This window comes from Lates calcarifer, linkage group LG3, assembly GCF_001640805.2.
Source record: "Lates calcarifer isolate ASB-BC8 linkage group LG3, TLL_Latcal_v3, whole genome shotgun sequence".
NCBI classification, from domain to species: Eukaryota; Metazoa; Chordata; class Actinopteri; family Centropomidae; genus Lates; species Lates calcarifer.
Genome location: NC_066835.1, coordinates 17298943 through 17326756, shown reverse-complemented (window position 1 = coordinate 17326756; position 27814 = coordinate 17298943). Strand labels below are relative to the sequence as shown.

General features: G+C 40.0%; 3 protein-coding genes across 5 annotated transcripts; 1 reads left to right on the top strand and 2 right to left on the bottom strand.

The window, feature by feature from the left end:
- Positions 1–1291: 1291 nt before the first annotated feature.
- On the bottom strand, positions 1292–7460 carry LOC108903131 (ras-related GTP-binding protein C). Its single transcript, XM_018705215.2, has 7 exons — positions 7178–7460; positions 6296–6499; positions 5994–6193; positions 5256–5370; positions 5021–5163; positions 4777–4925; positions 1292–3667 (listed from the first exon to the last, which is right to left on the bottom strand). The coding sequence occupies exons 1-7, from the start codon at positions 7355–7357 to the stop codon at positions 3522–3524; spliced, it is 1137 nt and encodes a 378-aa protein (XP_018560731.1). The 5' UTR covers positions 7358–7460; the 3' UTR covers positions 1292–3521.
- Positions 7238–13413, top strand: ppt1 (palmitoyl-protein thioesterase 1 (ceroid-lipofuscinosis, neuronal 1, infantile)). Of its 3 annotated transcripts, none has more exons than XM_018705214.2 (10): positions 7238–7346; positions 9058–9180; positions 10321–10430; positions 11046–11173; positions 11430–11500; positions 11998–12100; positions 12199–12289; positions 12442–12540; positions 12630–12701; positions 12924–13413. In XM_018705214.2, exons 2-10 carry the CDS (start codon positions 9066–9068, stop codon positions 13044–13046), a joined length of 912 nt encoding a protein of 303 aa, XP_018560730.1. In that variant the 5' UTR covers positions 7238–7346; positions 9058–9065; the 3' UTR covers positions 13047–13413. The 3 variants fall into 3 exon arrangements, with proteins under 3 accessions (XP_018560730.1, XP_018560727.1, XP_018560729.1); XM_018705211.2 differs by lacking the exon at positions 7238–7346 and adding an exon at positions 7904–8061; XM_018705213.2 differs by lacking the exon at positions 7238–7346 and adding an exon at positions 8798–8955.
- Positions 13410–26426, bottom strand: cap1 (CAP, adenylate cyclase-associated protein 1 (yeast)). The gene is given in 14 exon segments (XM_018705210.2): positions 13410–14818; positions 15012–15155; positions 15376–15458; positions 16377–16500; positions 16815–16996; positions 17100–17289; positions 18086–18191; positions 18890–18975; positions 20118–20150; positions 20152–20262; positions 20504–20581; positions 20929–21029; positions 21284–21388; positions 26260–26426. Coding segments are annotated over 13 exon segments (1425 nt in total). The 5' UTR covers positions 21387–21388; positions 26260–26426; the 3' UTR covers positions 13410–14734.
- Positions 26427–27814: the final 1388 nt, after the last annotated feature.

The window sequence follows — 27814 nt, the reverse complement described above, 5'->3', positions numbered from 1 at the left end:
ATTAAAACATTTCATATTCTTAAAAATGTCTGCTTACAAATACTATTACTGTGTGTTGTAAACAATGCATTGTTAGCTCATGAATGGTTAAAATAAATTCGTACCACATGGCATTTCTCATCCATCATTCATGGATAAGGATGCTGACCATCAGCTTCAAACCCCTCACACTCTCCATCTTGTCTTTCACTCTAAACTCTTGCGTTTCTTCTGTACGAATTTTTCTGTGGTTAGAAGCAAACTGCAAGGTCCTAAAAAAGAGAAAAGAGAAAAGAAATAGAAGAATAGAAGAAAAATACCAGAGAGCAAGATATCATTTTCCCGCTCATTGACCTCCATTTTCCACAGTGGTGAGCAGGAGGTCTGGGGACGATTAGAGGCTTCAGCTGCGGCTCCGTCCTGCCACCACCCATTAAGTCAGGATGCACAGTACAGGAGTACGATGTGCTGAAGGCTTTTACTTCATGTGTGGCATTTTTAAACCTTTTTTTTTTTTTAAACAAGAAATATATTATGGGTCTTCCAGGAAAATATAAACTTTGATTCCTTTGAGTGTAAATGTCAAATACTTACGTGTAAATATGCTGCCATCTGCTGTTCACACCCATTACTTACAGTGGTTCAACTGTGTTTGGATACATATGGATAAGTTAGATACAAAATACATAATCATCACAAACTATTAAATAGGATACACAAGTAGGATCTATGGAGGCCCAGTGCTGCCGCTTGGAAAAAATTCATAATCATGGCTCAGTAGTACAATAAGAAACATAATTATTAGAATTATAACAAACTTTCCTAAGTTAGAATAATGAAAACTTGTTTCTCATAATTACGAGGTAATATATCAAAATCATCAGGAAAAAATAAAGCCTCATAAATATGACTTCATATCTTGTAATTACATAAAACATATAATTATGATCATGTTTTTTGAGTGTGATAATTATGTGAAAAATTTAATTATTAAAAATAGTAAGGTGGTGAATTCTTAACGAACTTATAATTGCGATTAAGTATCTCTTAAATATAAGGAAGACAAAAATATTTATAAAGAAAAAGGTGGCTAATATTAAAAAGAACAAAAATTATATGTCTAGGATTACAACCTAATATCTGTTATTTATAAGTCGTAATAATGAGGATTGTGCCTCATAATCAAGATTTATTATCTTGTAAACTCAAAATTATGAGGTATGTTATAATTAAGTTTGATGGTAATTTTTTTTTATATAACTGGAAGAGACGGGCTTCCATATAAAAATTGCAGTTAAGCTTGACTCAACAATATATGAAATGTATTTTATTAAAGGAATTACGCACAATAATAAAAATAAATCATTCCACTCAGCGATCGCACAAAAAAGAAAGAAAGAAAAAAAACAAACGTTAAACAAACTACTACAAACAGAATCTTTGTGTAGTAAATTTGGCCAAAATGTCCATTAAGCTACAAAAAGTCAGCCATCAGCTGGCGTGGCAGGTTTGTCCGAGTGAAAAGCGTCATCAGTTATTTCCAGACTCCATTAACACCATCTTGTTTTTGCCCGCTCCGTTAATCAACCGAAGCCCTAATGGTATAACTGGCACAGTGCTGGTCTGAGGAGATCCTGAGCAGAGCCCCGGTCGCTAGTTGCATGAGTCATTATCAACACAAAACACATTTAAGAAACACTGTGCTCGACATGATTTGTTTTTCATACAGGGGATTAAAGCCACTTAAAGAACGCAATAATTCAAGGTAAAGTTTGTACCGTTGCAGGATGTGAAGGGTAGCTCGTGGAAATGCAGTTAGGTCTGTCTCTGGTTGAGTCAATGGAGCTTTTACGATGAGCTCAGTTTGACAGCGAACACTTAAAGCTGGAGAGTAAGACTTTAACATAAATAAAAATGAGCGTCTGTTACAGTCAAGCCCTCACCACACAAATTCACACAATGCCGATTAAGCCTATCAGTGCCAGACAAATCTCTCCGGATTTCGCAGTATATCAAGAGTTTTAAATCTGGTGTCTATGGCAACATTCCCGCCCTTGCGCACCAGTTGTGACACGATTTGCGTCAACGAGCAGTGATTGGTTCACCATAGCTGAACAGGGGAGTAACCATAGCGACAGAAAAAAACCCGGAAGTAAATTAGCCTTTTAGCACAGCCGGTTACCTCGTCCCAAAGTCAATGGGTTTTTGGTTAAATGTCTGAAATAAAGACTGTGGGTTTAACACAAGCTCAAGACATTTTCAAGTTTTATTTTATCTAGCTATCAACATAAAATATGTCACAAAATACCTCACTTGTGATTTTTTAAGCTTTGTCTTAAAAAAGGCAGTTGCTAAACAAATGGCTAAATGAGACTAGAGGTTGTCAACATCATAAAACCACATACAAAAACCAATCTACCCACCAGTCCAACTTTACAGCCTTGTTGTGTTTGTACTCACAGTCTTGAAAACTATAACTAACTTTTTAAGAAGAAAGGCTTTTGTAGAAGAGCTAATGGAACCAATAAAAAATCCCATTGGCTTTTTGTCAAGGGAGTAAGGGTGATGCTAACTTCTGGGGTTGGCTCACAAAAATACACCATCCCTGCACCGTGCTATTTTTACAAAGACATTGTGCTATGTTGGTGTTAAGAAGATCCTTGATTATGTTGCCTTTAATTGACTGACACACAGAACCTGGATCGCAGATTCAAAGGCGTGAGATGTATCACAGCAGCCTCAACGTGGGTCGCCATCTGTAGGCTCTGTGACTACTCCCCCTGCTGGCTTAGAGGTGGGACAACACCCCCAAACGTCTGCCCCAATCTGCCTCCGTACTTTTTATAAGGGATGGCGAGGCGGTATAATGGCATCATATTCCAGCTCTGAACAGGCTGTGTAAAGGGGGCTTAGGAGTATGGCGGAGCCTGTGGTGTAGAAACCTGGGAAGCATCCAAGAAACATTTCTGATGTGGCCAGAAATTCAGGATTCAGTGGAGGGATCGCAGTGATTGACGACAAGGACAAACACAGGCTGTAATTACTCTCACTGCGGAGACAAAAGTTTCGTACTGCAGGTTTAAACTGTACCACAAGTCTCTTTCACAAGTGCCTTTATGTTGAAGAGTAAATGGGATTAACTGGCCATGAAGGTAAACACAACATTTTCATTCCAATAAATGTTCAGGAAGCAGGAACCAAACTATAGTATGTGTGATTTTTTATATATGTGACCTGTAATGTTGGACAAATATATATCTGAACAACAGACATCATCCTCTCTTCTCAAACCAGAGAACCAGGTAGACTAGATTTAGTCCAATGGCTTGTTTCAGCTCTCTGAAAGTCAGTGGCTAAGTCATTTGCAGGAAGTTCAGTTCACAAGCTGCTTTTCTAATCGATTCACATTCAGTTGCACACAGTAAGGCAACATCTGGACAAGTATCGTGTGCGCTTTCATATTATTTCTCCACATTGTGCGTCCTCGCTGCATTTCAGGTAAACCAAAGAATTATACTCGTCACTCGTCTCTTCTTCTCCCTTTAAACAGCATTTCCATTCAGTGCAGTGTATTTTAATCCACTCAGGTTGTTGCTGGATGAACTCGCTGGCGTCCAGACGGAGGTGCCGACTTCGAACACTTCATGGATGGCTTTTCGGAAACAATGAAAATTGTACTCTATCAAACCTGAAAAGAGATTATTTAATAAAGCATTTAATTTCCAATGTGAGAGAGTCCAAAGCTCGACACTAACACATCTAATCCTCCTCCACATTAAAACAGCAAAACAATAATAGGATAAAGATTAACTAGTTTGATATTTTCCAATTTTTATTCACTCCCTTGCAGACAGAGAAGTCTGATTTCACTCTCATGTCTGCACATAAATATGAAGCTACACCCAGCAGCTTAGCGCAAAGATTGAAAACAGACAAAATCAAGTCATAATCGATTAAAAAAAAAAAAAACCCACAAAGCATAAAAACAGATTTCATGCTGGTGGACTGTTTGGTAACTTCCTGAGGCCTCCGCTGGTTGAAACTTCGTAACAACACGATGCAAGGAAGTTGTTTTACACTTTGGTTTTTGAACAGATGTTCTCATGTAACTCTCAACAAAAAAGAAAATAATTTCCCAAAGTGTTGAACTGTTTCTTTAAAATCATCTTTTTGTTGTTCTCTTTCAGTCGGCACACAACAAAACTTGACACAGACTACCTCTGTTAAACCCATTCCTGTCCTGTACTGTGTTTTACTGTAGCTCAACTCACATTTTAGTGCTTATTTACATATTTCTGTGTTTCTGTTGTCAGACAATCAGAAATATAATGTCAGAAACATTAAAAATGTTTGATTAAATGTCACAAATGCTGCCTGTTAATCAAACCAAACAGCAATTACTGTGCTGCTGCACTATTTTATGATCACAAAATGCTTACTGAAAACATCTAAACTGTATAATCTGCCATACATATTGGCATTCAAAATGACAAACTTTGCTTTGCTATAGAGTTAAGCTGCCTGTTTGTGATTGTGACCATTTTCTAAAATGTCTGCTTTTTAAAATGTTAAACAAGCCAGCTAAAGACCAGCGTAGTGAGGACTGAAGCAAAAACAGAGAGAAAACATGGACTGTTTTAGTGTGGACATACTCTAAATAAAACTGGAGGATCAGACCACTTTTTGAACAGTTTAGACAGTTTTCAGATGTTAAAGAAACATTTCGGACATCCTGTATAATCAAACCACTGTCTAATGATACCAACTGAACTGTTTATAAAAGCTAAAACTACCCACCTTTCCTCTCGAAGCTCTCCTCTCTGAGGATGCAGACGAGAGCGAGGAACTTTGTGACCTCTTTCAAATAAAGCACTGTAGTGTTGTTGAGCTTGATGATAGCCAAAGACTCCTTGTCATAGGCACAGCCGCTGCCATCCTCCATTAGTCTGCCATGAGTAAGGAGACAGAGAAACAGCTTTAACCTCTGAATTAAAAAAAGATATGATCTTTGCCAACACTTGCAAAGTGCAATGCTTCTCACCCGTAAATGCAGGAGACGTCAATGACAACATCTATCATGTCACAGCAGAGTTCGTAGGACTGCATGTCGACAGGGGAGCTGTCTGTGGCGATGTAAATCTTGCTAACAACATCGAACAGGAAGGCTTTCTCAATCCCAGAGTGCTGGAGAACATGAAGGAGGTTGATGAGAAAAGGTGCAAATAGAAAGACTTTTACTGTATTTAAACACAGTGAGAAAAATACAAACAACATACAGATATGAAAATGTTCAACAGGTTCTCCAACGTTGGTAACTGAGGGATGAGCTTCTGGACGACTTTACTAAAGGCTTCGAATATGGAGTGGTCGTAGATACTGGTCAAGTAGAAGCTGAGGAGGGAAAGTAAGAGAGGAGGGTGAAGACACAACAAAGATTTAAAGATGGTGAACCCAGTTTTCTTTAATCACAAATGCTCACTAAACTTACAGCATGACACAAATAAAGAATGCAAAAGGCAGACGACCAACTACTAGGATCCTTTGACCCAGGGGAGCCTCTGGCAGTCTGTGTGATTGTGATGTCTTTATTTGTGGTATGAAAGATCAGAAAAATCAAACTCCCTCTAAAAAAATCCATCACTTTTTTACCACATAATATTCACATTCTTTGTGAAAGTACTCAGAACAACAACAACAGTTCAAAAAATTAAATTGATGTGTGAATTAATCACATGAAAAAACAGCGTGAAAAGACCTTCACTGACACCAAAATTTAATCTGGGCAAAATGGCTGAATTCACAGTTGTTAATTGTAATTGTTTGCTCAGTTGTTAGGTAGCAACATCTTTCTCTCTTTGGATCTCTAAGGGGAATAAACTTTTGCCGTTAGACTACAATTATCAAAAATTAACTTGGTTTCTAGGAGTGATCTGCAGCCAAATCCTTCTCTCAAACCCCTCAGGCACTTGAAGAGTTTTCAGTGTCTGACCTGTGCAGACATGTCAGACACTCACCTGAGGTGAACTTTCTCCAGGCTGGCATCTGCCAGATCATCGTTGGCCCTTTGATGAATGTCTCTTTGTGTTTCTATTTTGTGGTCGTCCGACAGACCGTCTACTTTATGGATGAACACCTCAAAGTTGATGTCTGGATTCACTTTGTAGGCTCTGGATACAGTGAGATGCAGCCGCCCAAGAGCTTCCACGTAGTCGTCCTGACAACAGGAGAGACAAATTCAGCACAGGAAGAAAGAGACATGTTCATTCATCTCACCCCAGGAAGCATTTTAAACTTAATGAGCTTCAGTTCATCCTACCTGAGCGTCAATGACAAAGATCAAAGCACCAGTTCCCTTGAAAATCATCTCACTGTCAAAAGTGGGGTCGAAAAAGTCAACCTGTCCGGGAAAGTCCCAGATCTGGAAGTTGACAAAGGAGCTGCTGGAGATGTCATCCTTGTAGATTTTGTTGGTGCTCTCAAGGAACAAAGTCTCATTGGGGGACATTTTGTGGAAAACAACCTGGAAAATAAGAGAAAATCTCAGTGGCCACTTTATTAAATACATTTGTATGATGTACTGCAATCAAAAACATCACATCAGCAATAAAACATAAGATTCCATTTTTGTTGACAATGTCAGAAAGGTGCTAATTAGGCTAAATATCGATTATTTAACTCATCTGATGATGGTTGTGAAAAAGACAATAACGTTTTCCATAAGACTGCAGCAAAACAAGTTTGTAAAAAATACGGGAAAGTCGGACGTTTAATCATGTAACGATTATAACTTTACATTTAAGTGGATTGAATATAATTAAGGTAAACTACAAGTACACTACAACTGACTTATTTATTAGTTTATTGAAATGAATATGACGAGTTTAAAATGCATACATGTAGCAACAACAATGGACACAAAATGCAACGTCTAATACAAATAAATCGGATACTGAAGTTGTAAATAATAAAGATAATAAAGAGAATAAAACAGAGACATCTGTCAGTATAATTAAGTGCAGTACAACTAACCACCTAAACAATCCATATATAACTGAATTAACACCTAATATTTGAGCTGTTGTGTTAAATTGCGTTAATATTTCCTACTATTGTTCCGTCTTTTTGCTTGACTGGTGTATTTAAGGGCAGGTACAGGTTTAAAAATAAAAACTATACGTTTATATAATTTAGAAAATACCTTCTGGATGGATGACTTTCCACTCCGTCTCAGCCCCATCAGCAGTATCCTCGGTTTGTCAGCCGGTGTGGAGCTCTCCTCCATGTCTGCCTCCTCCACCCCATAACCAAAACTTTTGGGAAACGATCCCACGACATCGTAACTCCCCGTTAACGCGGGCTCCTCACACGTAAGAGACATCCTAGACTTTACCACCTCTCTTTGTTGTACTCTCCCTGAAGCCGCTCGGCGTTTAAAACTTTTAATTAACCGTTTAAATAACCCGAACAAGATTGTTGTTGCCAAGGATTTTCACAACGAGCTAGCATGGCAAGCTAATGAGCTAGCAGCTGGAGCGCGGTGTTTCTGAGTTAAAATACCAGGTCCCACCGTTACGTATCCTCATGGGGTGTGAATAAAACTTATCCAGAGGTTAAAATAACCACAATATCGTCACAGGTTAGATTAATTCACGCACAAGAAAGGAGACAATCACTAAAAACGACAGTCACAAGTTAGACATTTCCGCCCACTTCTGTGTTGCCAAATTTGACCGAGAAAATAAGTAGTCGAATGTAAACAGATGATGTGAAATGTTTGATGTTTGAAATACACTGGTGGCTACAGTTTGAGCCCCATTTTAGCCTATGGTATTTACATTTGAGCAAAGTAAATAAGCCGAATGCGCTGTTAATAGTTCCTAATTGTAGTGTACAAATAAATGTACTGACAACTATCGCTGAATTACATTGATGTTGGAGCAAAACTGGGCGGAAAACTACCCAATCTGGCAACATAGTCCCGCGTTTGTTTTTGACCCCGCTCACTTGAATCTGATTGGCTATTCGGTCTAAACATCGTCACGTGACAACTAACAACCGACAAACAGAGGCAGGAAGTGAGCGGTGAGTAATGCGTCTGTAGATTAATAATATCTTTCATAATAATTAGGCTTGTTATAATAAAAGTACATGTTTTATTTAGATTCTGGCTTGATTTTAACATTTTTCCTAGCTTAATTTTAGTACTACGTATTACGAAAATATATTTAGTCATGTGATTATTTTGTGTAAAACCTCTGCTCTTAGCTTGTTCGAGCTAACTTTGACCCATTGAAATTATGTTGCCAAAGTATAATCTCTGGACTCAGTCACTGGTTTAACATTGTTTTTTTGCTGGTATATCTGAGACTCTTTCGGAGCTGTTATAAAGAAGTGAAAGCATACACCTTAGTTTCTGTTCTGCCCAACGACTGACTGATATGTCTGACCACACAGTTTCTGATCCCTTGTCAAAGCAGACATATATTTTAATTTGTGCAGATAGTTTTATGTGCTAGCGTTTCCCCAGTGAGGAAATAGTTTGAAATATTTAATGTGAAGCGACATTTTTCTGCACAAAGATTACTTTTTAGGATTTTTCCTTGTAATCGAGTATTTTTACATTGTGTTATTGAAACTTTTGATTAAGTTAAAGATCTGAGTGTTTCTTCACCACTGCCACACCTACATGAGCCTAAAGATTTGGAGAGGTCACCCATGCCAAAACTCGGCAGCGAGGCTTTTGATGAAGCCTTGAAGTAGATCACACATTACACCAGGTTTAGATTGGCTCCTTGTCACTTTCAGGGTTTCACTCTCAGAGCTCACATGTCCTCTGATCTCTGGGAGGAGTCTTAGATCATCAGAGCAGAGACTTCTGACTTCTTTCTGAAAACTTAACTGTGATCAAGCCTTTGCTGTTGTTGCACTTTGACACCCGAACAGCCTCCTGGAAACTCTCAGAGAACTCGAATCAGTGTACATCTTTAAAAAGCAACTTATTTCTTTGTGGCCTATATTGTGTTTTTAAAATGCAGTGCAGATAAATCCTTGCTTGCTGTTTCTGGGTTCTTCTTTCAGGGTCCAGAATGGCAGCAGCCCTCCTGTGCTTCCTCCTGGCTGGTCCAGTGCTGCTGGTTTCTGGTAGCCCAGTTTATGACTCCAACAATGGGACTGTACCACTGGTGCTGTGGCATGGGATGGGTGAGTGACTGTGCTGCCCACTGTTACTCTGAAAGGATAGAAACATTCACATATAGTGAGTTGTCGAGTTGAAATTATGAACAAAAGTTTTTTTTAACCTCCAGTTCCCCCTTTTTATTTTCCATTAAGTAGCTGTAAGTTTGAGAAAATCATCTTATTCAGCTCTGACGGTACATATTCAGCTTGTTCCAGCTCTTTATTGAAGCTACACGATGTTTAAACTGAGGGATATTTAATATTTTACGCCTGCAACTAACAATTATTTTCATTATCAGTCAATCTCATGAGTAATTTGATAATAATCGTTTGATCTATATAATGTCAGAAATGAGTGGAAAATGCCTGTTGCAGGTATGTATTTAGATAACTTGTTTTGTCCAACAGTTCAAAACCCAAATACATTCAATTTAGTATTGTATGAGACAAAGAAAATCATCAAATTCTCACATTTTAAAGACTGAAACCAGAGCTTTTTTGCCAGTTTTGCTTTAAGAAATGACTCAAATTATTTATTTGATTATAAAAATAGTCACTATTTAATTACTTAATTAATTACTTCCACAAAAATACACAGAAACTAAAAGAAAGCTCCTGATCTTGGGAGTGTCGTCTTTTTTCAGATCAGAGAGGGAGAGTTATCCTGCAGAACAGCTTCTACCACGATAAAACTCTATGCGTCCATTAATATTATTGTCCACTTTGTAAGTGAAAGTAAAAGCAAAAATCACCACTTCTTGTGAACTTTTACACAAACAGTAGGAGTAAGGAAGTAAAAACCTAACATAACCTTTAGTATGAGGTAGGTGAGGTGTGGTGTGTCACCTCAGAGATGGGGAACCATGCTAATGTCTGAAGGGTTACTAAATCTATTTCAGCCTGGCTCTGAAAATTCAGTTATGGGAAGTGAAAGAAACAAATAAACAAACAAAGAACTTTCTCTTCTCCCTAAACAACGATGGCTGAGGTGCCTCTCTCAGGGTACAAAGTGTTTTAACAGCAGTGGACTTTGAACTACTTCTGAAGTCATAAAGAATGTATTTTTTCTATGACTTTTTAGCAGATGTATGGATGTTTATTTGTGTCATTCAAATAATAATTAGTCTAAAATGATAATAAAGTATGTATGTGTGTGTTCACCAGGTGACAACTGTTGTAACCCTCTCAGCATGGGAGCGATAAAGAAGATGATCGAGGAGGAGATCCCTGGCATTTACGTGCTCTCGCTGATGATTGGGAAAAACGTCATTCAGGTACTCCCTCACATTGTACAGCACCTCCTCAGACAGTGCCACATGTTTTATGAAGGTAATTTATCTGTAGTTTATTATTTATTATTTTATGCATCCATTTTGAATTTTAAAGTTATCTTTTATCCATATAATGTTATTTTACAGTGTTTTTTGAGCTAAAAAAAGTAGATCCAGATCACAGACACATTGTTTAATTTCCCTATACATACATAAATTAATTCAGGGCCTTGAATAGAAAATAAACTCTCCCTTTTCCTCTCGCACAAACACACAATGCATGTAAAAATATGACATGTTTAGCCAAGGATGTTGCATGTGAACCAGTCACACAGCAGCTTTGATTGATACATCCACATGACATGGAAGGATTCCCTATTCTGTGGTATTTGCAGCGATGGTGGCACAAGTTACATCAGAAAAATGGCTCCTTTACAACTCCACTATGTAATTTCTCTGCGTTAATATTCATAGCAAACCAGTGCGACTCTGCTGCTTTTTGCTTTGATCCGTCGTGACACCGTGACTTTATCTCCCCCTGCTCGTGGACGGAGCTCGTTCTCCTCTTTTTAATCTGTCTGTCATGGTTTGAACTTTTCATGTCTGTCTTCCCTGCAGGACACAGAAAATGGGTTTTTCATGGATGTGAATGAGCAGGTGTCTGAGGTGTGCGGTCAGCTGGCTCAGGACCCCAAGTTGAAGGGAGGATACAACGCTATGGGCTTCTCCCAGGGGGCGCAATTTCTGTACGTAACTCCCCGTTCTGGACACTGAATGGTTTTGTTATGTGAATTGTAGGAGAAACTGGACGGATGCTGTGTGGGTGTATGTTCCCCTTCTTGCCTTATTCTTCCTCAGAGTGAAGGAATAGAGATGACTTCAGTTTTGTTTGAGAGTGTCAGGATAGTAATGTTCACTCTCACGCTGCGGCCTCTTGTTGGAGCATGTAAGTACAAGAATGAGGAAGCTCGCTCTGATCCCTCCCGGTTCCTCTCTTCACAGGAGGGCTGTGGCTCAGCGCTGTCCCTCTCCACCAATGAAAACCCTGATCTCCGTCGGCGGTCAGCACCAAGGTAACATCAGCTCACTTCCTGGAGCAAAGCTGGCAGGAAAAAACACATCTATACTCTTAAGCCTAACCACACTAACTGTTACACAATATTAGGCAATTTCTAAGAGGCACTCTCTTTTTTTATTCTCAACAAATCTCTTAAAAAGATCAAATCCAACAATGAATTGATCTCAGCTACAATTATCGCCTGTTCTTCTGAAGCATATCAAAATTTCTCTTTCATTGACCTGTTAAAAACATTGAAAATACCTGCTACACCAAATGTGTTCATCCGCAGCAGAAAATAGTCCCCAACAAATGCAGTTTTTGTTTGCTATTTTAAAGACTTCTCCTCCATGTCGACACTGTGACTATGTATCTCCAGACAACACCTTTATTTATAGTACCTCCATCTTTTTAAAAAAAAAAAAACTCTGGAAGACTGTGTGAATATGAATCATCATCATCATAAGCTCTGTCTTGACAAGAATGTTTCTCGCCATCTTTGTCGTTCCTCAGGCGTGTACGGGCTGCCCAGGTGTCCCGGAGAGAGCTCTGACATCTGTGACATGATACGCAAAGCTCTGAACAGCGGAGCATACTCTGACCTGATTCAGAAACAGTGAGTTCTCACAGCCCTGACTGACTGACTGTTGTCCCTGTTTGTTAACTGATGTGTAGCGCTGACTCTGTGTGTGTGTTTTTGTGTGTGGTTGTCAGCCTGGTGCAGGCGCAGTACTGGCACGACCCGTTAAACGACGACCTGTACAAGAAGCACAGCCTGTTCTTGGCCGACATCAATCAGGAGAGGGTCAGTAGGTGGATACAGGACTGAACAAAACCAGATCAGACCTGGAGTCTGTGAACAAACGCAACATTTAGAATCCACTTAGCTGGGTTTACATCTGCTGAGATGTGTTTACTATAATCAGCCTGTATCTCTGATGTCTTCCTGCTGTAAAGGGTGTAAATGAGACTTACAAGAAGAATCTTCAGCTGCTGGAGAAGTTCGTCATGGTCAAGTTCCTGCAGGACACTGTGGTGGATCCTGTCGACAGTGAGGTAACACACAGAACACACACTCATGTATCAGTACAATAATAAGTATAAATACTGGGTGTAATAAAGCAGCTTCCTGGTTCCTCTCGCAGTGGTTCGGCTTCCTGAAAACCGGCCAGGCCAAAGAGACAGAGACTCTCCAGGAGAGCGTTCTCTACAAAGAGGTAACGGTCTTTATGGGATTTACTTTGAGGATTGTTAATCTATCAGTATTTAAATAGAGGCCAGTGCAAAAATATATGAAAAAAACCACAGGCAACCTTTAAGTGTCATTGTTTTTCGTCAACACAAATCTCAGTTTGTTCCCCTGCTGTTAACAGACGAGCAGAGCTACTCATAAAACAGAGCAAAGCATAAATCTAAAGTCTGTGCGTCTCTACCTTCAGGATCGCCTGGGTCTGGCAGCTATGGACAAAGCCGGAAAGCTGTTTTTTCTGGCGACAGAGGGAGACCACCTCCAGTTCACCAAGAAGTGGTTCGACGCGAACCTGCTGCCTTATTTACGCTAAAAAAAACACCTTCAATGTGGCGTTAGGTCAACTAGGAGTGAAACATAGTGACAGGCTGCTGTAACTGAAATTAATTGTTTCAAGAGCAATATAAATCGCATGAAGCTTGGTAACCGGAGCATGAACGCAGAGAGGATGTAATTCATTCATTTTGCACTGATCACTTGGAGCATGTTGATGCCGTTTCTGACACCATGCTAATTTTAGCCGCTAGTTTGTGTTAAGTACTATAACTACAGTCTCAAATGTTCTTTACCACTGTGAGTTCTCCTCAAGTTTTCTTTCCTAATGTACATAATTTAACAGAGATACTGATTCTGTACTTGTTACATGTTTAATCCAATAAAGAGAGACCAAGATATGTTCATTTTATTGCAACATTTTTAATGATGTCTCCAGTACTAATGAGCAGACTTCTGATTTTGGACCCAAAAAAATAAAAAGGTAAAAGAAAAAAAAGAGACAATATAAAAAAAATACTAACCAGCAAAGAGCTTCACAGCTGCAAGAGCTGACGATAACCAAAGAGTGCAGGAGCGAGTGGAGAGATGCTGATGGTGAGGGCTAATATTTAAGACTATTTCATAATTATTCATATCTATACAGATGATTACAGCAGATATTTCCAATCTAGAGACTGAGGTGGAGGTGAAGCATTCAACAACAACCAGTGATTATATCATTCAGTCCTTTTTTTTTTCATTTTCTTTCGCTTCCACTTTGTATCAACATCTCTTTGCTCTTTACCGCAAACGTTTTCTTTACATGCCTCTCGCCTCTGTATGGAATGTTTTTAATACTCGGGAATGTCCTATGTGAAGGAAAGCACATGGAGTTATAATAAGGTTTCCTGCTATTTTTAAATTGCACCAACATCATCTAGATGAAGAGATCCTTGATGTGAAATAGACAGTGGTTTTGCACACGACTCGTTTTCACTCCTGTTTATGTGCTCTGAGAGTGCTGACCTTGATCTTTTTTTTTTTTTTTTAATATCATTATCCACTATGAATCTTTATATTTTTACAGTCAACATCAGTGGAGGTGATATGGATGCCATTATCCTCTGTAAAAAGGCTTTTGCTCGCCAAGTGCTTCACCAGAGAATTGCATATAATGAAACAGAAACCTATCAGGCCACAACTTAAAAAACACCGACCCCTCCTGACCAGGAAGAGGAAACAGAGGAAGAAAAACCTGAAGCGTCCTGATAGTGGAGCCTAATTGGCTGCAGTGCTTTTGTTGCGGAGGAATCGATATCCCCGTCCCCATGTTGGCTATTCTACATGTTAAATTTAGTTTAGCATTATCCAGATAGATAAAAAATATCATACAGAGCATCCCAGCTATTGGCAAAACTCATGAATGCTTTTGAAAAGTGCTCACTGGCTCACAGGGAAAACCAATTTGAATGACAAGCTGCTCCCTGCTGATTGGCTGGAGGATTTGCTCCAGGTAAAAGCGAGCAGTCCTCTCATTGGCTTAAGGAAGGGACAGCTTAAGCTGTGATTGGCTGATAAGGAAAGAAGGAGGGGGGATAAAACGCATGAGGTCCGAATCTCAGTCTACAGTGTGAGAGTTAGCTGGTAGGGTGGTCGATCAGTCAGGTAGGCGTTTGCAAAAAAAAAAAAAGGTAAGTGGTGGGGATGGTGTCGAGGAGGGGCGGCCATTTTGTATGCTGCCCCTGTCTATCCGGCGATCTCTGTTGCTGTGGTAACGAGCTTCTGGCCGTCCCAGACGGTCTTGAACTGCTCGGGAACAGGAAGCTCCGTCTGCAAGAGGGAAAAAGACAGAGAGGGGATCTGCTCAGCTTCGTCTGACAGGTAAAGGAACAGTCCTGACATCGTGAACAAGAGTGAAGCTCGCCTCATCTTCCCACAACAGTCACCACTACGACTTCAACATAACACCATCATGTTAACATTTTAACAAAGTACCAGTCCTCCCTCCTGACAGGATACTCACAAATTCTCCGTCATCCTTGGGTACCAGGATGTTCATCTCTGAGCTCTTGGCGCTGATGATCTCGCATTTCAGGGAGTCTTTGCTCAGGTAAACATGGCAACCGTCCGTCTTGTTGATGGAGATGGTGGGAATCTTACCCATAACCTAGGTATATATATATATATATATATAGAAAAAAAGGCGTCTAAATTTCCTTGAGCAAAAGACAGTGGAGCTGCTCTGTGGCCAAAAGCTACAGCTAACTACATGAATATAAAACATGAAAAATGCTCTAATGTTCAGCAGCATGAAACAAAAACAGCTGAACAGTGACAGGACAGTGGACAGGAGCCAAATAAGAAGAACCACTTCATCTCGTACACACCTGGACCTTGACATCCCTGCAGTTGATGATCTCTACGATGCCCACGACGTCGTCAAACACCAGACCCACTTTCTTACAATTGTCTAAAGGAGAGAAACAAACACATATTTAGAGTAAGTCTGGAATGTGATTGACACGATTTGGTCTTTGGTGGGTAGAACAGGTTGTATTTATTTTCTCAATCACACTGGACAATTATTCTTTGACACAGACACAGTTGCAGCTTTTGTATTGCCATTTTTTTATCCTGGCTATTTTTCCTGATGTTTTCAAACTGAATGAGTGGGCTGACATTGGAAAAACCAAACTTGCACAGTAGGTAGGGCATTTCAAAGACAACTTACTGTAGCTGCACACATTTAATCAATTTATCCCAGTGTTTTTTGGTATATTTCTAACATTTTAGTCTTAATATAAAAGGTCATTTTCTCCATACAGTTTATTTCATTCACAATTGCAGTCCAATCTTGCGTTGTTGAAGGGTTTGCCTGCAGCTGCTTCTGTGTTATGGTTTTGTTACCAGAGATTAGTCATTTAAAGAGAGTCTTACTTCTGTTTGTCAGTTAATGCAGGTTTTGGAGGATGAATGCAGCACATATAGTACTGCCGTGGAGTTAGCTGTGCACGTTGGCACAACAGTAAGAGTAAGTAAGCAGAATTAGCTATTAGCAGTCCTTGTTTGTAATGTACCATTAAATCTACAGATACATATTACCAGATTACTTTAGATCCTGAAGAAAACTTAAAAACATGATGATTCTCAGGCAGGTTCTGCAGCTCTAAAGAGCTTCTTTTTCAATGATTTATAAACAGATTTATGGACATTTATTCATGAACACTGACGATAATGATATCCTCAGAAAGTGCAAGTCACACTGAATCTAAAAATATCCTTTCACCTCACACCAAATCTTTTAAGGTTTTAAAAACCTCCATCTTAGTCAAGTCTGACAAGTGAATTCAACTTCCTCTACACATCCAACAGTTAATTTTCTTCTTACCTAGAGTGATGGAGTTGATTTTGCCCTTGACCTGCAGGGTGCTCTTGTTACACTTGAAAGCATAAACCACTTGCTTCAGCTCAGTGTCGCTGATCACCAGGTCCTCTCTTCCCTCCTGGTTCTCCTACAGGGGGGAAGAAGAGGGGAGAAAAAGACTTTAAGCACGAGACAAAGCGCGAGAGTTGATGAGACGGTATGAGTTTAAAATAGGATTTAAAACTGAAGAAGCTAAATAAAAGTAATTCTGGCTGAATGACTCATTTCCTCGCAGCCTGCTGCATAAACAAATTGTTCCAGCTAAAAGCCTCAAAAACAACAAATCTACATTTTTGATACGGCTCTGACCTTTTTATGTTGCTTTGCTTTTCGCAGGGATAACGCAACTACAACTTAGGATAAACTCAGCTCTAGCTCTAGAGGGTGGTCCCAACAACGTACCACTTTCCACTTCTTCCCCTCCAGCTCCAACACAGGCGGCAGAGTGCGGGTTGGGGTGGCGGATGCAGCAGGTTTTGGGGCAGAGGAACAGAAGGGTTTGGGTCCGGTACGCACTTGAGCACCCTGGCCCCTCAGGGCAGGATTCTTGTGAGTCTTCTCACTGTCACTCACATGCTTCAGGCCTGGAGAGGTCGAGGGCAGAGGGAATTAGGGGTTTCAAAATATTCATAAATCTGTAACTGTTTCACAATAAAAGCCCCATGTGATGTCATTTTAGCTACCAACCCTTGGTGATGTCGGATCCCTTGTTGAGGGAGGCGAACAAGGCGTTACGAGCGTCGGCGCCAGAATCGTCGCCGCCACCAGAGGGTCCACTCAGGTCCATGGGGGGAGGAGGGGGTCCAGGAGGAGGTGGGGGAGGACATCCGCCAGCAGGAGCACTGGGAGGAGCTGCAGAGGCTGAAGCGATGGGACCCTGAGGTGGACAGAAAATTTGAAATATTGTTACCAACAAATGATTTGATTTGATAAACTGTTTTAATAACTGTGTTCAGGAAAAGTTATTAACAGATAAAAGTATTTAAAGTAGTACATAGACATGGCTGCATCTAATGACTATTCTTTGTCAATTAATCTGACAATTATTTTCTTTGTGAAAAACTTAAAATTTCATCTTCAAAAATCTTGTTTTCTCTGACCAATGGTGCAAAACCAGAAAATATTCAATTCACTGTCATGTATAACAAAGAAAAGCATAAAATTTTCACATTGAAGACGCTGGAAACAGCAGATGTTGTTTTACTAACAACTGTTGCAGCTCTAGCTTTAGATCTTTTGCTTTTGGTTTGAACATCTGATAGTTGCAGCATTTTTCTGGATTTATCAGCGAAGCTGGCTTTGATTTTGTCTGCCGCAACTTCCCATGTCTGAACTTGTCAATGTGGAGCTAATTTCCTGTTATTAGATGATCTCTGATTGCCCATGTTCACCAGCACAGGAATTTCTTTCTTGCAGTTTTTTTTTAATTGTTTCCATTTCAGACAGTTTCCGATTATTTTTTAGAGACTGTAAATTTCACATTGCTGCTAAAGGAACAATTCACTGGAGTACATCGTTGTCTCCAGTTCCAGTTGCTGCACAGATTATACATGTGATCGCTCATGTGATCAGTGCTGTTAAAGGTCATTCTTACTTCACGGTAAGTCAGAGTAAAGTTGCTTTATAGGTGCATTTTATCCTTCTTTTATTTGTAATTCATCATTCAGACTCACACTCTTGCTCCAGCTCAGTCCGGTGGTGTGGTGCTGTTTGATGTAGTTTTGCAGCTCAGTCCAGATGGAGACGTAGGCCTTCACCCAGTCCACATGTGTCTTGTCCCTGTTGAGGAAGGAAGCAGGATGGTCTGTTCATCATCTTGTTGAATTAAAATCTTGGGTTTTGTACATTTATTTTCCTCCCTCTAGCAGTTTATTTTTCCTTTTCATTGGTCTCTATGTCCCACAGGAAAACAGACAGTGCCAGAGACACTGAATCACAATCAGAGATTTACTTAAAATACCACTAAGCTAAGATTTATACTGTACGATCTGACTGTTTTGCCTCGTATTTGGCTAAAGGATCACCGTTTTGCATTCAACTCTGCTGAGAGCTCAAAGAAAAATTTGAATATGTTGCGTTTTGATGCAAAAAAACAGGCTGGTTTTAGTGACTTCTACCTTCTAACTTGACTGTAGCTCAAGTTTGCTCGTAAACACATGAGCTTTGATTTCAGGTCTAAATACAGGAAGTCTACCAGCAGCGTGCGTCAGCGTGTTGTGTGGCAGTGCTGACTCAGTAAAACTGTGAGGCTTCAACTTCAACAGCCTGGAGGAAGTAAAGGAGAGGAGACAGATGGGTCCCTGCAAACTGCTTGGCTGCATTTGAAAGGCACCTGTGACTGTTTTATTTATCAGATGTTACAACATAAAAAAAAAATAGGAACAAACTGCATATGGAGTCCCTCTAGACTCTTATTGTGTTACATCTAAAGTTAGTGTGTGGACAGCGTCACTGCTGCAGACAGAAGCTTCACTTACTTCTCCTTGTATTCCTTGAGCACACGGTTGGTGTAGAACATGGCGGCGTCCTGCATCTCTTTAACGTAGGGGCACGGTTTAGGAGCCTGAGACAAAGAAATAAAGAGGTTTTAAACATTAATGAATTTATGTCGGAGCTGAGGTTAAAGGAACAGTTCAACATTTTGGGAAAGACATTTATTTGCTTGCTCACTGAGATGGATACGAATCTTTTATCTGTCCAGTAAATATGAAGCTACACCAAGCAGCCAGTTAGCTTAGCTTAACATAAAGTGCTGTATCAGCAAATCAGGTACTTCAGATAGTACACTGTGTACACAGTATACTCTCTTGAGTTATGCACTTACTGGAAAAGGCAAATGCAGCCTGTGACCATAGTTGTCGCTTACCAACATATCTGCTGGCTGCTTTTCTCACTTGACCAATAAAAGAATATTTTACTTTCTTGTTTTTTCACCTTTACATTTTAGTTTTTGTCTGTATTAAACACATGTAGAGATAAACAGCAACATTTAAAGATGCTAATGTCTGATTTTCTTACCTTTGGACAGAGCCAGGCTAACTGTTTCCCCCTGTTTCCAGTCTTTAAGATACTTAAACTTAAGCTAAGTTGAGCTAATTGTCTGCTAGCTCTAGCTCCATAATGCAGAGCCAGGCTAAGCTGTTTTCCTCTGTTTCCAGTCTTGATGATGAACTAAGCTTATTCTCTCCTGGTTGTAGCTTAACATACAAACATGAGAGTGCTCTTAATCTTCTCATACAGCTCTTGGCAGCAAAGCAAATGTTGCCCCTAAATGTCAAACTTTTCCTTTAGATTGTAGGAAATGAAGTGGTGAAAGTAATAAATTCAGTTCACAAGTTTATGATGAGATCTTTGAGATACAGGAGTGGGCGCACAAAGAATGAATCTATTATATGTGTTTGAAAAGCTGATGTGTTATTCATGAGAGCCAAAACAACAACAAACACAGAGTTAATCATCTAAACTGTAACAGTGCGGCTCTGTTGCTGGCGTCCATGTGTCAGCCAAGAAACTGTCGCTCACCAGACAGCGATGACAGAATCAAAGAGGGGCTTGTTTCCCGCCATTATACTCCCATTTATCCACCCACCACACACACAGCATACAAACAACGCACAAACACACACACAGTCATTCACTGTCACACAGAAACCACACTGATAAAAAGTTTCCTCTCCCGTTAACTGCTTCAATCCCCGGCCTCACCATGGCGACCCATCCGAGGGCAGGCACGCTCTCGACTGACGGCAGAGAGGTGGTTGAAGTGCGGCGAGCTGCGGTTTTGCTCGCGGAACGCCTGCACCTGCTGGATCGCTTTGGACACGGGCTGCATGAGAGTCGTCAAAACTGCCTGAACGGGAAACAGACGACACAAGTTTTCACATTAAAAAAAAAAAAAAAGACAATTAAAAGATCCTGGATTTATGCTTTTATGTTCAGGTATTAAGGTGCAGCTTTTAAGGTGATGTGCAGAAGAGTGAGGGGGCTGCAGGGATGTTAAGACAGGAGGAAAACGTGAAAACATGTCCTGTTTATTTAGCAAAGACATTGACTGATGAACTGAGCAATTACCAAGTGTGTTTATAACTTACATCAGAGGGCTTCTGGGAGGACGAGGCCTTAACGAGGAGTTGTCTCTGACTGGAGAATGCCTGCTTCATCATATCTGCCTGAAAGGACAAGAGAGGGAATTCAGAAAGTTTTAAAAAAGGTGAAATCATCTCCAGTGGTTTTGGACACTTTTACAATAAATTACATACTTTACTTTTTTTCTGAATGCATTTGCCAAAATTTTGAACTCTCCTCAAGAAAGTTTCTGCATTTTTTGTACAGTGACAAAAAAAAACAAAGAGCTAAAGACATAGCGTTACTTGGGAAGGTCATCAGCAGTAAAATATGTAAAAACACAGAGACTCACTGATGTCTCAGACTGACACAGCCTCATGAACAGAAATGACAAGCAACTCTATTTAACAGATTCGTTTTGTATTATTTTGCATCTAAAACTGTGACTCACATGTTTCTGGACATCGCCCCCTATCTGCTGGCTGAGAGAGACGTACTGGGCCACGGGACCGCTGACGATCTCATCAAAGGCCTCAACGTACGCTGATACAGCTGTGAGGAAAAAAACAGGGAAACAAATGCATTTAAATGGTTGAAAAAAGGCCATCTTATGGAAAAAAAAATTATTCACTGAAACAAAATAAAGTACAAACACAAAATAATTAAAGAAATCAAATAATTTCTCTGACTATGCGTATACTTAAAGTGGACAAGGATATCTCACTCAGAGACACTATCACCAGGAGTCCTATTCATGTTACATATAGTAGAGAGCTTGTTCCATAATAATTATACTTGATGTTTACCTCCACCAGCAGAATCTCCAGCGCTGCCTCCAGGGCCTGACATGGCCTCCAGGCGGCCCACTGCCACCTCCAGCCGCTGCACCAGACTCGCCAACTCTGCCATACCTGTCAGGTGGAAACAACAGGGTTGAGAGACGAAAAAACCAGAAGAGTAAACACAGAGCATTTGCATGACTTAAAGCAAATTTTACACAACAATAATTTCATTTTTTTTTAAACAGACTTAATCTATTTGGTTCTACAGCTCAGTTTACTTTCAACAAAACCCAAAGTAAATATGCTAACATTTTATCTTTTAGCGTTTGGATCCAGGAGCCAGTTTCTGACCAAATCTGGCCATCTTGGTCAGATGTTTTTATTTATCAAAGGCACAGTAGTGCTTTCTGTTCTGGCCTTCTAATTGGGGGAGTGAATTACTCCTGGGACACAAGATGAAAGCAATCACTGCAATTAAAACTAGCTACATGGGGTAGGATAACAACAGCAGAGCTCTGAAGTCCTGGGAACGTTTGCAGTTGGTTGATTTAGCCCCACAAGGCTTAAAATGATGTGTGTCACTGCCGTTAATCAGATGTAAATCTTGGTAAAGCTAAAAACTGTGAAAGAAATGAGTGTGAGAGTTATGGTTCACCTAATATTCACTGTTCACGCTAAAATTACATCTTAGGGCTGCAAGGAACAATAATTTACATTTTTCTAACCTAAATAAATACATTTTTGGTGTGGTTTTGTCCAGCCCAGAGATATTCAATTTACCATCTTGAATGGACTAAAATGACTATTGCATTATCAAAATAGCTGCTAATCAATTTCCCATACCATTGACCTAATCACTGGAGCTCTGTTACAGTCTGATCATAATTTTAGTGCAGATGTTTCCAACTGTTTTGGCTTGTGAACCATTAAAAATAACATCATGTGTACTTCATGAGCCCTGAACAGCACTTTTACTTTTGTTTATTTTCTTGTTTAATTCAGTAGGTAAAATTATCCAGCAATTTGCGACACTGTTTTATCAGACCAAACCTGAACTTTGTGTCATGCAAAAAATAAACATACAAGATCAGTTATTACAGAGCATGTAGGGGCTGCACTGGAATTCACCTGAAGCTCAGACCCAAGTCCCACAGAATTTGAATACCTGGAGCCAAAAAATTTAAATGTGCAAATTTTAAGGCACCTTTTTTCCAGCCCTGTAGGGAAAGTCTGAGGTTGAGTAACCAAAAAAAGGAAGATGAATGGGGATTGTTGGTGCACGGGCCAGGACTTGCTGAGTAAAGGTATGTAGATCATTACATATTACTGCTGAGTCTGTGAGGAGTGTAGACCTGCCCTGTTATCCCAGCTATGTCGTCTGAACATGTTTTCACAACAAAACCATTTAACACTTAAAAGGCAGCAGCAGCAGCAAAAAAAAAAACAAAAAACTTGGGAAGCAGTTACACAGAAAAACATGCAAACTGACACTCCAAACTTACCCATTCAAGTACATGATTAACTAACTTTAATCCAAGTCTATCTTAATCTTACACCTGAAGCACTCACAGATACACACACACACCCCTAATGAGAAAAGCTCACATTACATAAGACGGCTGTAACCTGACACTGCCTTCATCTGTGAAGCTGAGAGTGTCTCCAGTCTCAGGTACTTACACCTGGCTAACGGTGAATGGAGCCACACGGAGCCACTCTCACTAATGAGTCCATGAGATAAACCTGCTGCTGCCGTCTCACTTTCACTACAGAGGCACTGAACTAAATCTTTAGATTAAAATGACTGGGAGCGATTAAGGTTTTTGGCTGTGACAGCTGAAGCTACAAGATAAAAAGAAGAAACTTTCCTGGATATAAACACGGGGGACAAGGAGTTGAGGTTGTTAAATGAGTTGCAAACTGACTTGAATACTAGAGTGCAGCATCAAAAACAGAGCTGAAATGATCAGTAATTTACAAATATTTTGATAACGGATTGATTTCCAGCTTCTCGCCTGTGAGGATTTGCTGCTTTTCTCTGTTTTGCATTATTGTCAACTGAATATATTTTGTCTCTGGACCACTGATGAGACAAAACACAACATTTGAAAATTAAAAGAATTTACAATGGTCCTTCTTGACCCATCTTCTCACATTTTATAAACTAAAAGATTGATTATTCAAAATTGAATTCACAGATTGTTCAGAAATAAAAGGAAAGTTATAGCCCAAATTGAAAACTATCAGCTATCATTTAATTTCTGGTCAGATTCATAATCTTGTTTACTTACTATTAGCTCTGGATTTAAAGTAGAAATTTAGTTCATTTTAAAAACATTTATAAAAGGCATGGTTCTTGTACTTAGACAATATTTAGTTTCTCTTTCTTATGATAAGTTTGATAAGTGATTTGCTGAACTGTTACTAAATGTTTACTGGTGTGATGACTCGTCACCTCTGGAGACAAAACGTCTGATAACTCTGAAAGTCTCATGATGACGTCCAACTCTCACAGGACAAGTGGCAGCTCTGTTACAAAATACATTAACTTCCCTCTTCCCCTGCCTCACTCATTCAGACAGAGGTTGTAAATTAACTTCTCCACGAGCCTTGAAGATAAATTAGATCATAGCAGGACACACTCACTACCCTTGACCTACATGTCTAAGATGCTTATGGCTAAAGGTACACTTATAGCATACCTGCAGATACCAGAGTTCATCTCTTACACTTCCTGGTTTCAGCTGAGAAATGACTCACCAGGAAGGGAGTGGCCCCTAAAGGTGTATGTGGGAGTAATAGACACCAAGAAACACACACCTAGATGTGGCAGTTGCTTTGAAAAGGTATTGTTAAGGACTAACTGTATTGTTTATAAAGGACACCAACAAAGTTCTTCTCTCAAATCCCGCAGTGACTGTACTCTGTGCCCTGCTACATCAGTTTAAATGCTTGAGAACATTTTCTAAAAGTGACCACATATGGTCAAAGTACTGACCGCCAAGGAAACTCCACGGTCAAAAAGGAAGAAGAAACAGCTTTCCAAAGACGTGAGAGCAGATATAGCCATGACTCAAGACAGGAAATCATGCCTGCCATAACATTTTCCTTAGATTTAAGTGCTATAAAAAGGCAAGATGGGTAAAAGTCAGGCTTAACCACAACTTCAGGAGATGGAGGAAGTTCACAGCAGACTTTTAAAACTAGAAGAGAGTGGGGTTGATGTGCATAAGCTTGGACCCTTATAGTTAATGTCAACCTGTGAAAACTCACAAAACCAAAATCTACTGAAAATGAAATGCACTATTTCCTTCTGTTTGAGTAATATTTCCTAAAAACAACAGTGTCCAGCTGCTTCAGTCTTTTTTCAAAAAAAGAAACTACATATTTGTAACCTGGTTTTTGACACAGACAAGGTAGGGAAGTCAGAAAGTGTTGAGACTGACAAATGACAAATGTAGAATATCACCAGCCTTGTCCTTTAAACTAAATTCCACAGTAAGAGTATATAAGTATCATGGTACGACGTCTACAAAGGACATAAATGCATGAATCATATGCTGTGATGAAGGCCACAACACCAACGTGAGGTTATTTTGCAAAGGAATTACAAAACTTGTAAAGATCTGTTTGTTTTCCAGAGGGCGTGTGCTGCTTGCTGCACAGGGGAGTTTCTCAGGTGGTAATCCAGACTTTGCCCCTGAGCTGGACTATGGAAAAATTCACTTTACATGGATTACATCCTCTCCTTCTACACTATAGCTCTTGCTGGTCTTTCTCCAATAAGTAAAACACTGCAGGCTGAATTTACAGACCTACTTTTCTGGACATATGGCAGAAATATTCTGCATAAAGCACCATCAGTATGCAGGGACAGTGAAGTAGGTTAGGCCTGGGTGAGGGTTTGTGCCTTTCTGCCTGGAGGGGAGGGGGTGAGACATAAAGGGGAGAGCGTATGTACAGCCTTTTCCATCTTATTTGCGCTGAATAAAACAAAAACACACATCATTTCCTCTTTGTCGCAGAGGCAGAAGTAGGCCAAAGCAATGGCGGTGAGCTCTAACCTGGCTCACGGTCCTTACTCCGGGGGCGGCTAAAGAATCCAAACAAATCAAGTTCAAGCCGCTGATGTTAATGCGATCACCGGGGTTTCAATCAGACGGCCAGGGATGGGTGAGAGATAGCGCGGCTAATGCTAGCTAGCTAGCTAGCAGTGCCGGCGGTTGGTGTCGTGGGGAACTCTGCGTCCCCGGCGAATTTAGTCTCCCCTCGCCCAGAAACTGCTCACCACTGACCCAGCATCGATTAACTACGATATATAAAACACTTTTTTGTTAAGGCCGAGTTTCTAAAGGCGAAAATTACTTTCTTAACTGACGCTAACGTGTGACAGAAAGCGGTTTCATCGATGAGGAGACAAATCTGACGGGGGTACACATTCTGTCACAACACCGTCGACAGAAAAAGAGCTAGCTAACATAACTGTCGAAAATCTGTTTGTTTTCTAAAAGCAGTAAAGACATTAGACTACACATAAGGCTGTACGCGTTGTTAGCCTAATTTGTGTCTGTTATTTCCTCCCTCCCTGTTGTTGAGTGTCTTGTGTGTGTTTCGGCATTTCCTGGATTTTTTTTTCCTCTCACACACCCCTCCCTGTGTTAGCTAATGTTGCTCTAGTCTGCAGGGGAAAAAAAGAAGTTGCCACATTCGAGCAAACGAGGGAAAGAAGAAGAAGAAGAAGAAGTCAGGGGTTAAATAAAGATTTAAAACATTTAAAAAGGTCTGTGTCGGGTCAGTGGTCAAGCTTAGATTTTTTTTTGCAAGCTAGCAGAGACGGCTAACCGGGGTGTGTTAGCATCACACCGATTTCAATAAATGATTTCTGATTAAGAGGAAGCGGAGACGCATTGTTGCCTCCTTTAGCTCATGTTTCTCAACCCTCAAGGAAAACCGTTAAACGGCCAACAAACCGCAAAGAGCAACAACTGCACGCTGCTTACCTGCTAAACTGGTCAAGCAGTGATTTGGTCCTCTATTATCGCCGTGTGTCCGCGGGTGGAGGGGGTGCAGGGAGCAGGGTTTTTGCAGAGCAGACTGAGCTTCGTCTTTTTTTCTTCCTGTATGTCGGTGAGTTTACCCAGCCGTCACCGCGCCGTGTTTCCGCCCTTGTTCGCGCAACTAATTCCTTTCCCATATAAGGAGCGTGAGAGGCAGAGGGCAGCAGAAAAACAGAAAAAGACAGAGAGAAAAAAAAGATGCAACAACTGCTTTCCTTCCTCTCATGACATGCAGTGTCTAAAGATGTTTGACATGTGTCACTAGAGTTTTCATATTTCCTGAAAACCACATAAATAATTGCCTTAAAATAAAAGTCACAAATGCATCTATCTGCAGACGTGCAGTTTCAGTGTTGCATGTTTCTTGTTTGAACATGTTTGCAGATCTGCCTTCAACCCTGATGAGGGGAGGATGCAACGTTCAAAATATGTGCATCATCCATATAATAGTACACAGGGGTTCCAGAAAGTCTGCATATAAATGGACTTTTACCAGGGAATGTGCACCAACAAAATACATCATGAACTACTGTTTTATTGTAGAGAGATCCCTTATTAGCCTCTGGTTTTAGCCCTCAGTTATTTTACTCATATGAGACATATTCTCAGATAAACAGCAGGTGGTCAACAGCAAACATTTGCCCCCTAACAGATAAATTTGGCCTTGATAAAACTAGATTATTAAGATTACATGCGTGAAATTAAATTAGTTTATTGTTCTCACACTTCAAAAATTTAAAGGGGATTAATATTAAGGATTTAAGTGTAAAATCAGTGCAGCACAGGCTGAGAAATCCCCAAAATACTAGATCCTACATTTCCCATAATGCAACTAAGAGCATCCTTTAGTTAAACCCTTCCTGCCTGGTACATACCATGTATTTCAAACTGCACGCACCCAGTAACAGACTTTCTGTTAAATATATCATGAATTTTAAAGTTTGTAAAGTTTATCCAAGATCAAACTAAAATAATCTGGATTAGATTATCATATACAGTAAGGAGGAATAGCAGAGGCCACAAACAGCTGGCAACCTGACACGTGTGTAATCTTCATGATCATATAATAAAAACATTTGCTGACCTCTGCCTCATCGTCTCCTGTCATCATGAGGTGAAATAACATCATCTAACTATCAGTGGTTATGGACGCCATCATCTCTCGGATCGTGTTAATGGGGCAGCAAAGGACAAACCATCAAGGTTTAATGGGTTTATAAATGTCAGAGAAAACAAACTGTGGCAGAGACACATGAATGAGACGACGGCTGGTTTGTATCAGGGTCAGAGCAGCAGAGCTGGAGTCAGGTAATTTACTTGAGTGTTGTTGAGTCTACTTTATACATCTACTCACCTTCATTCATCTGACAGCTGAAGTTACTAGTTACATTTTAGATTAAAGTTTCACATTAAAAGACATAGTTGAGACAAGTTGATAAAGAAAGAAACACTCGCTGTGACAACTGTTATCAACACTTTTGTCTCTGAATTTCCTCTC

Excerpts from the sequence above, each read along its gene's own strand:
- LOC108903131 (XM_018705215.2), bottom strand. The coding sequence starts at position 7,357 with ATGTCTCTTACGTGTGAGGAGCCCGCGTTAACGGGGAGTTACGATGTC. Across the intron at positions 5,371-5,993 it reads CTGGAGAAAGTTCACCTCAG|CTTCTACTTGACCAGTATCT; the intron begins GTGAGTGTCTGA and ends TTCCCTCCTCAG. Across the intron at positions 5,164-5,255 it reads TGTTGAACATTTTCATATCT|CACTCTGGGATTGAGAAAGC; the intron begins GTATGTTGTTTG and ends CATGTTCTCCAG.
- ppt1 (XM_018705214.2), top strand. The coding sequence starts at position 9,066 with ATGGCAGCAGCCCTCCTGTGCTTCCTCCTGGCTGGTCCAGTGCTGCTG. Across the intron at positions 9,181-10,320 it reads GGTGCTGTGGCATGGGATGG|GTGACAACTGTTGTAACCCT; the intron begins GTGAGTGACTGT and ends TGTGTTCACCAG. Across the intron at positions 12,541-12,629 it reads TGGATCCTGTCGACAGTGAG|TGGTTCGGCTTCCTGAAAAC; the intron begins GTAACACACAGA and ends TTCCTCTCGCAG.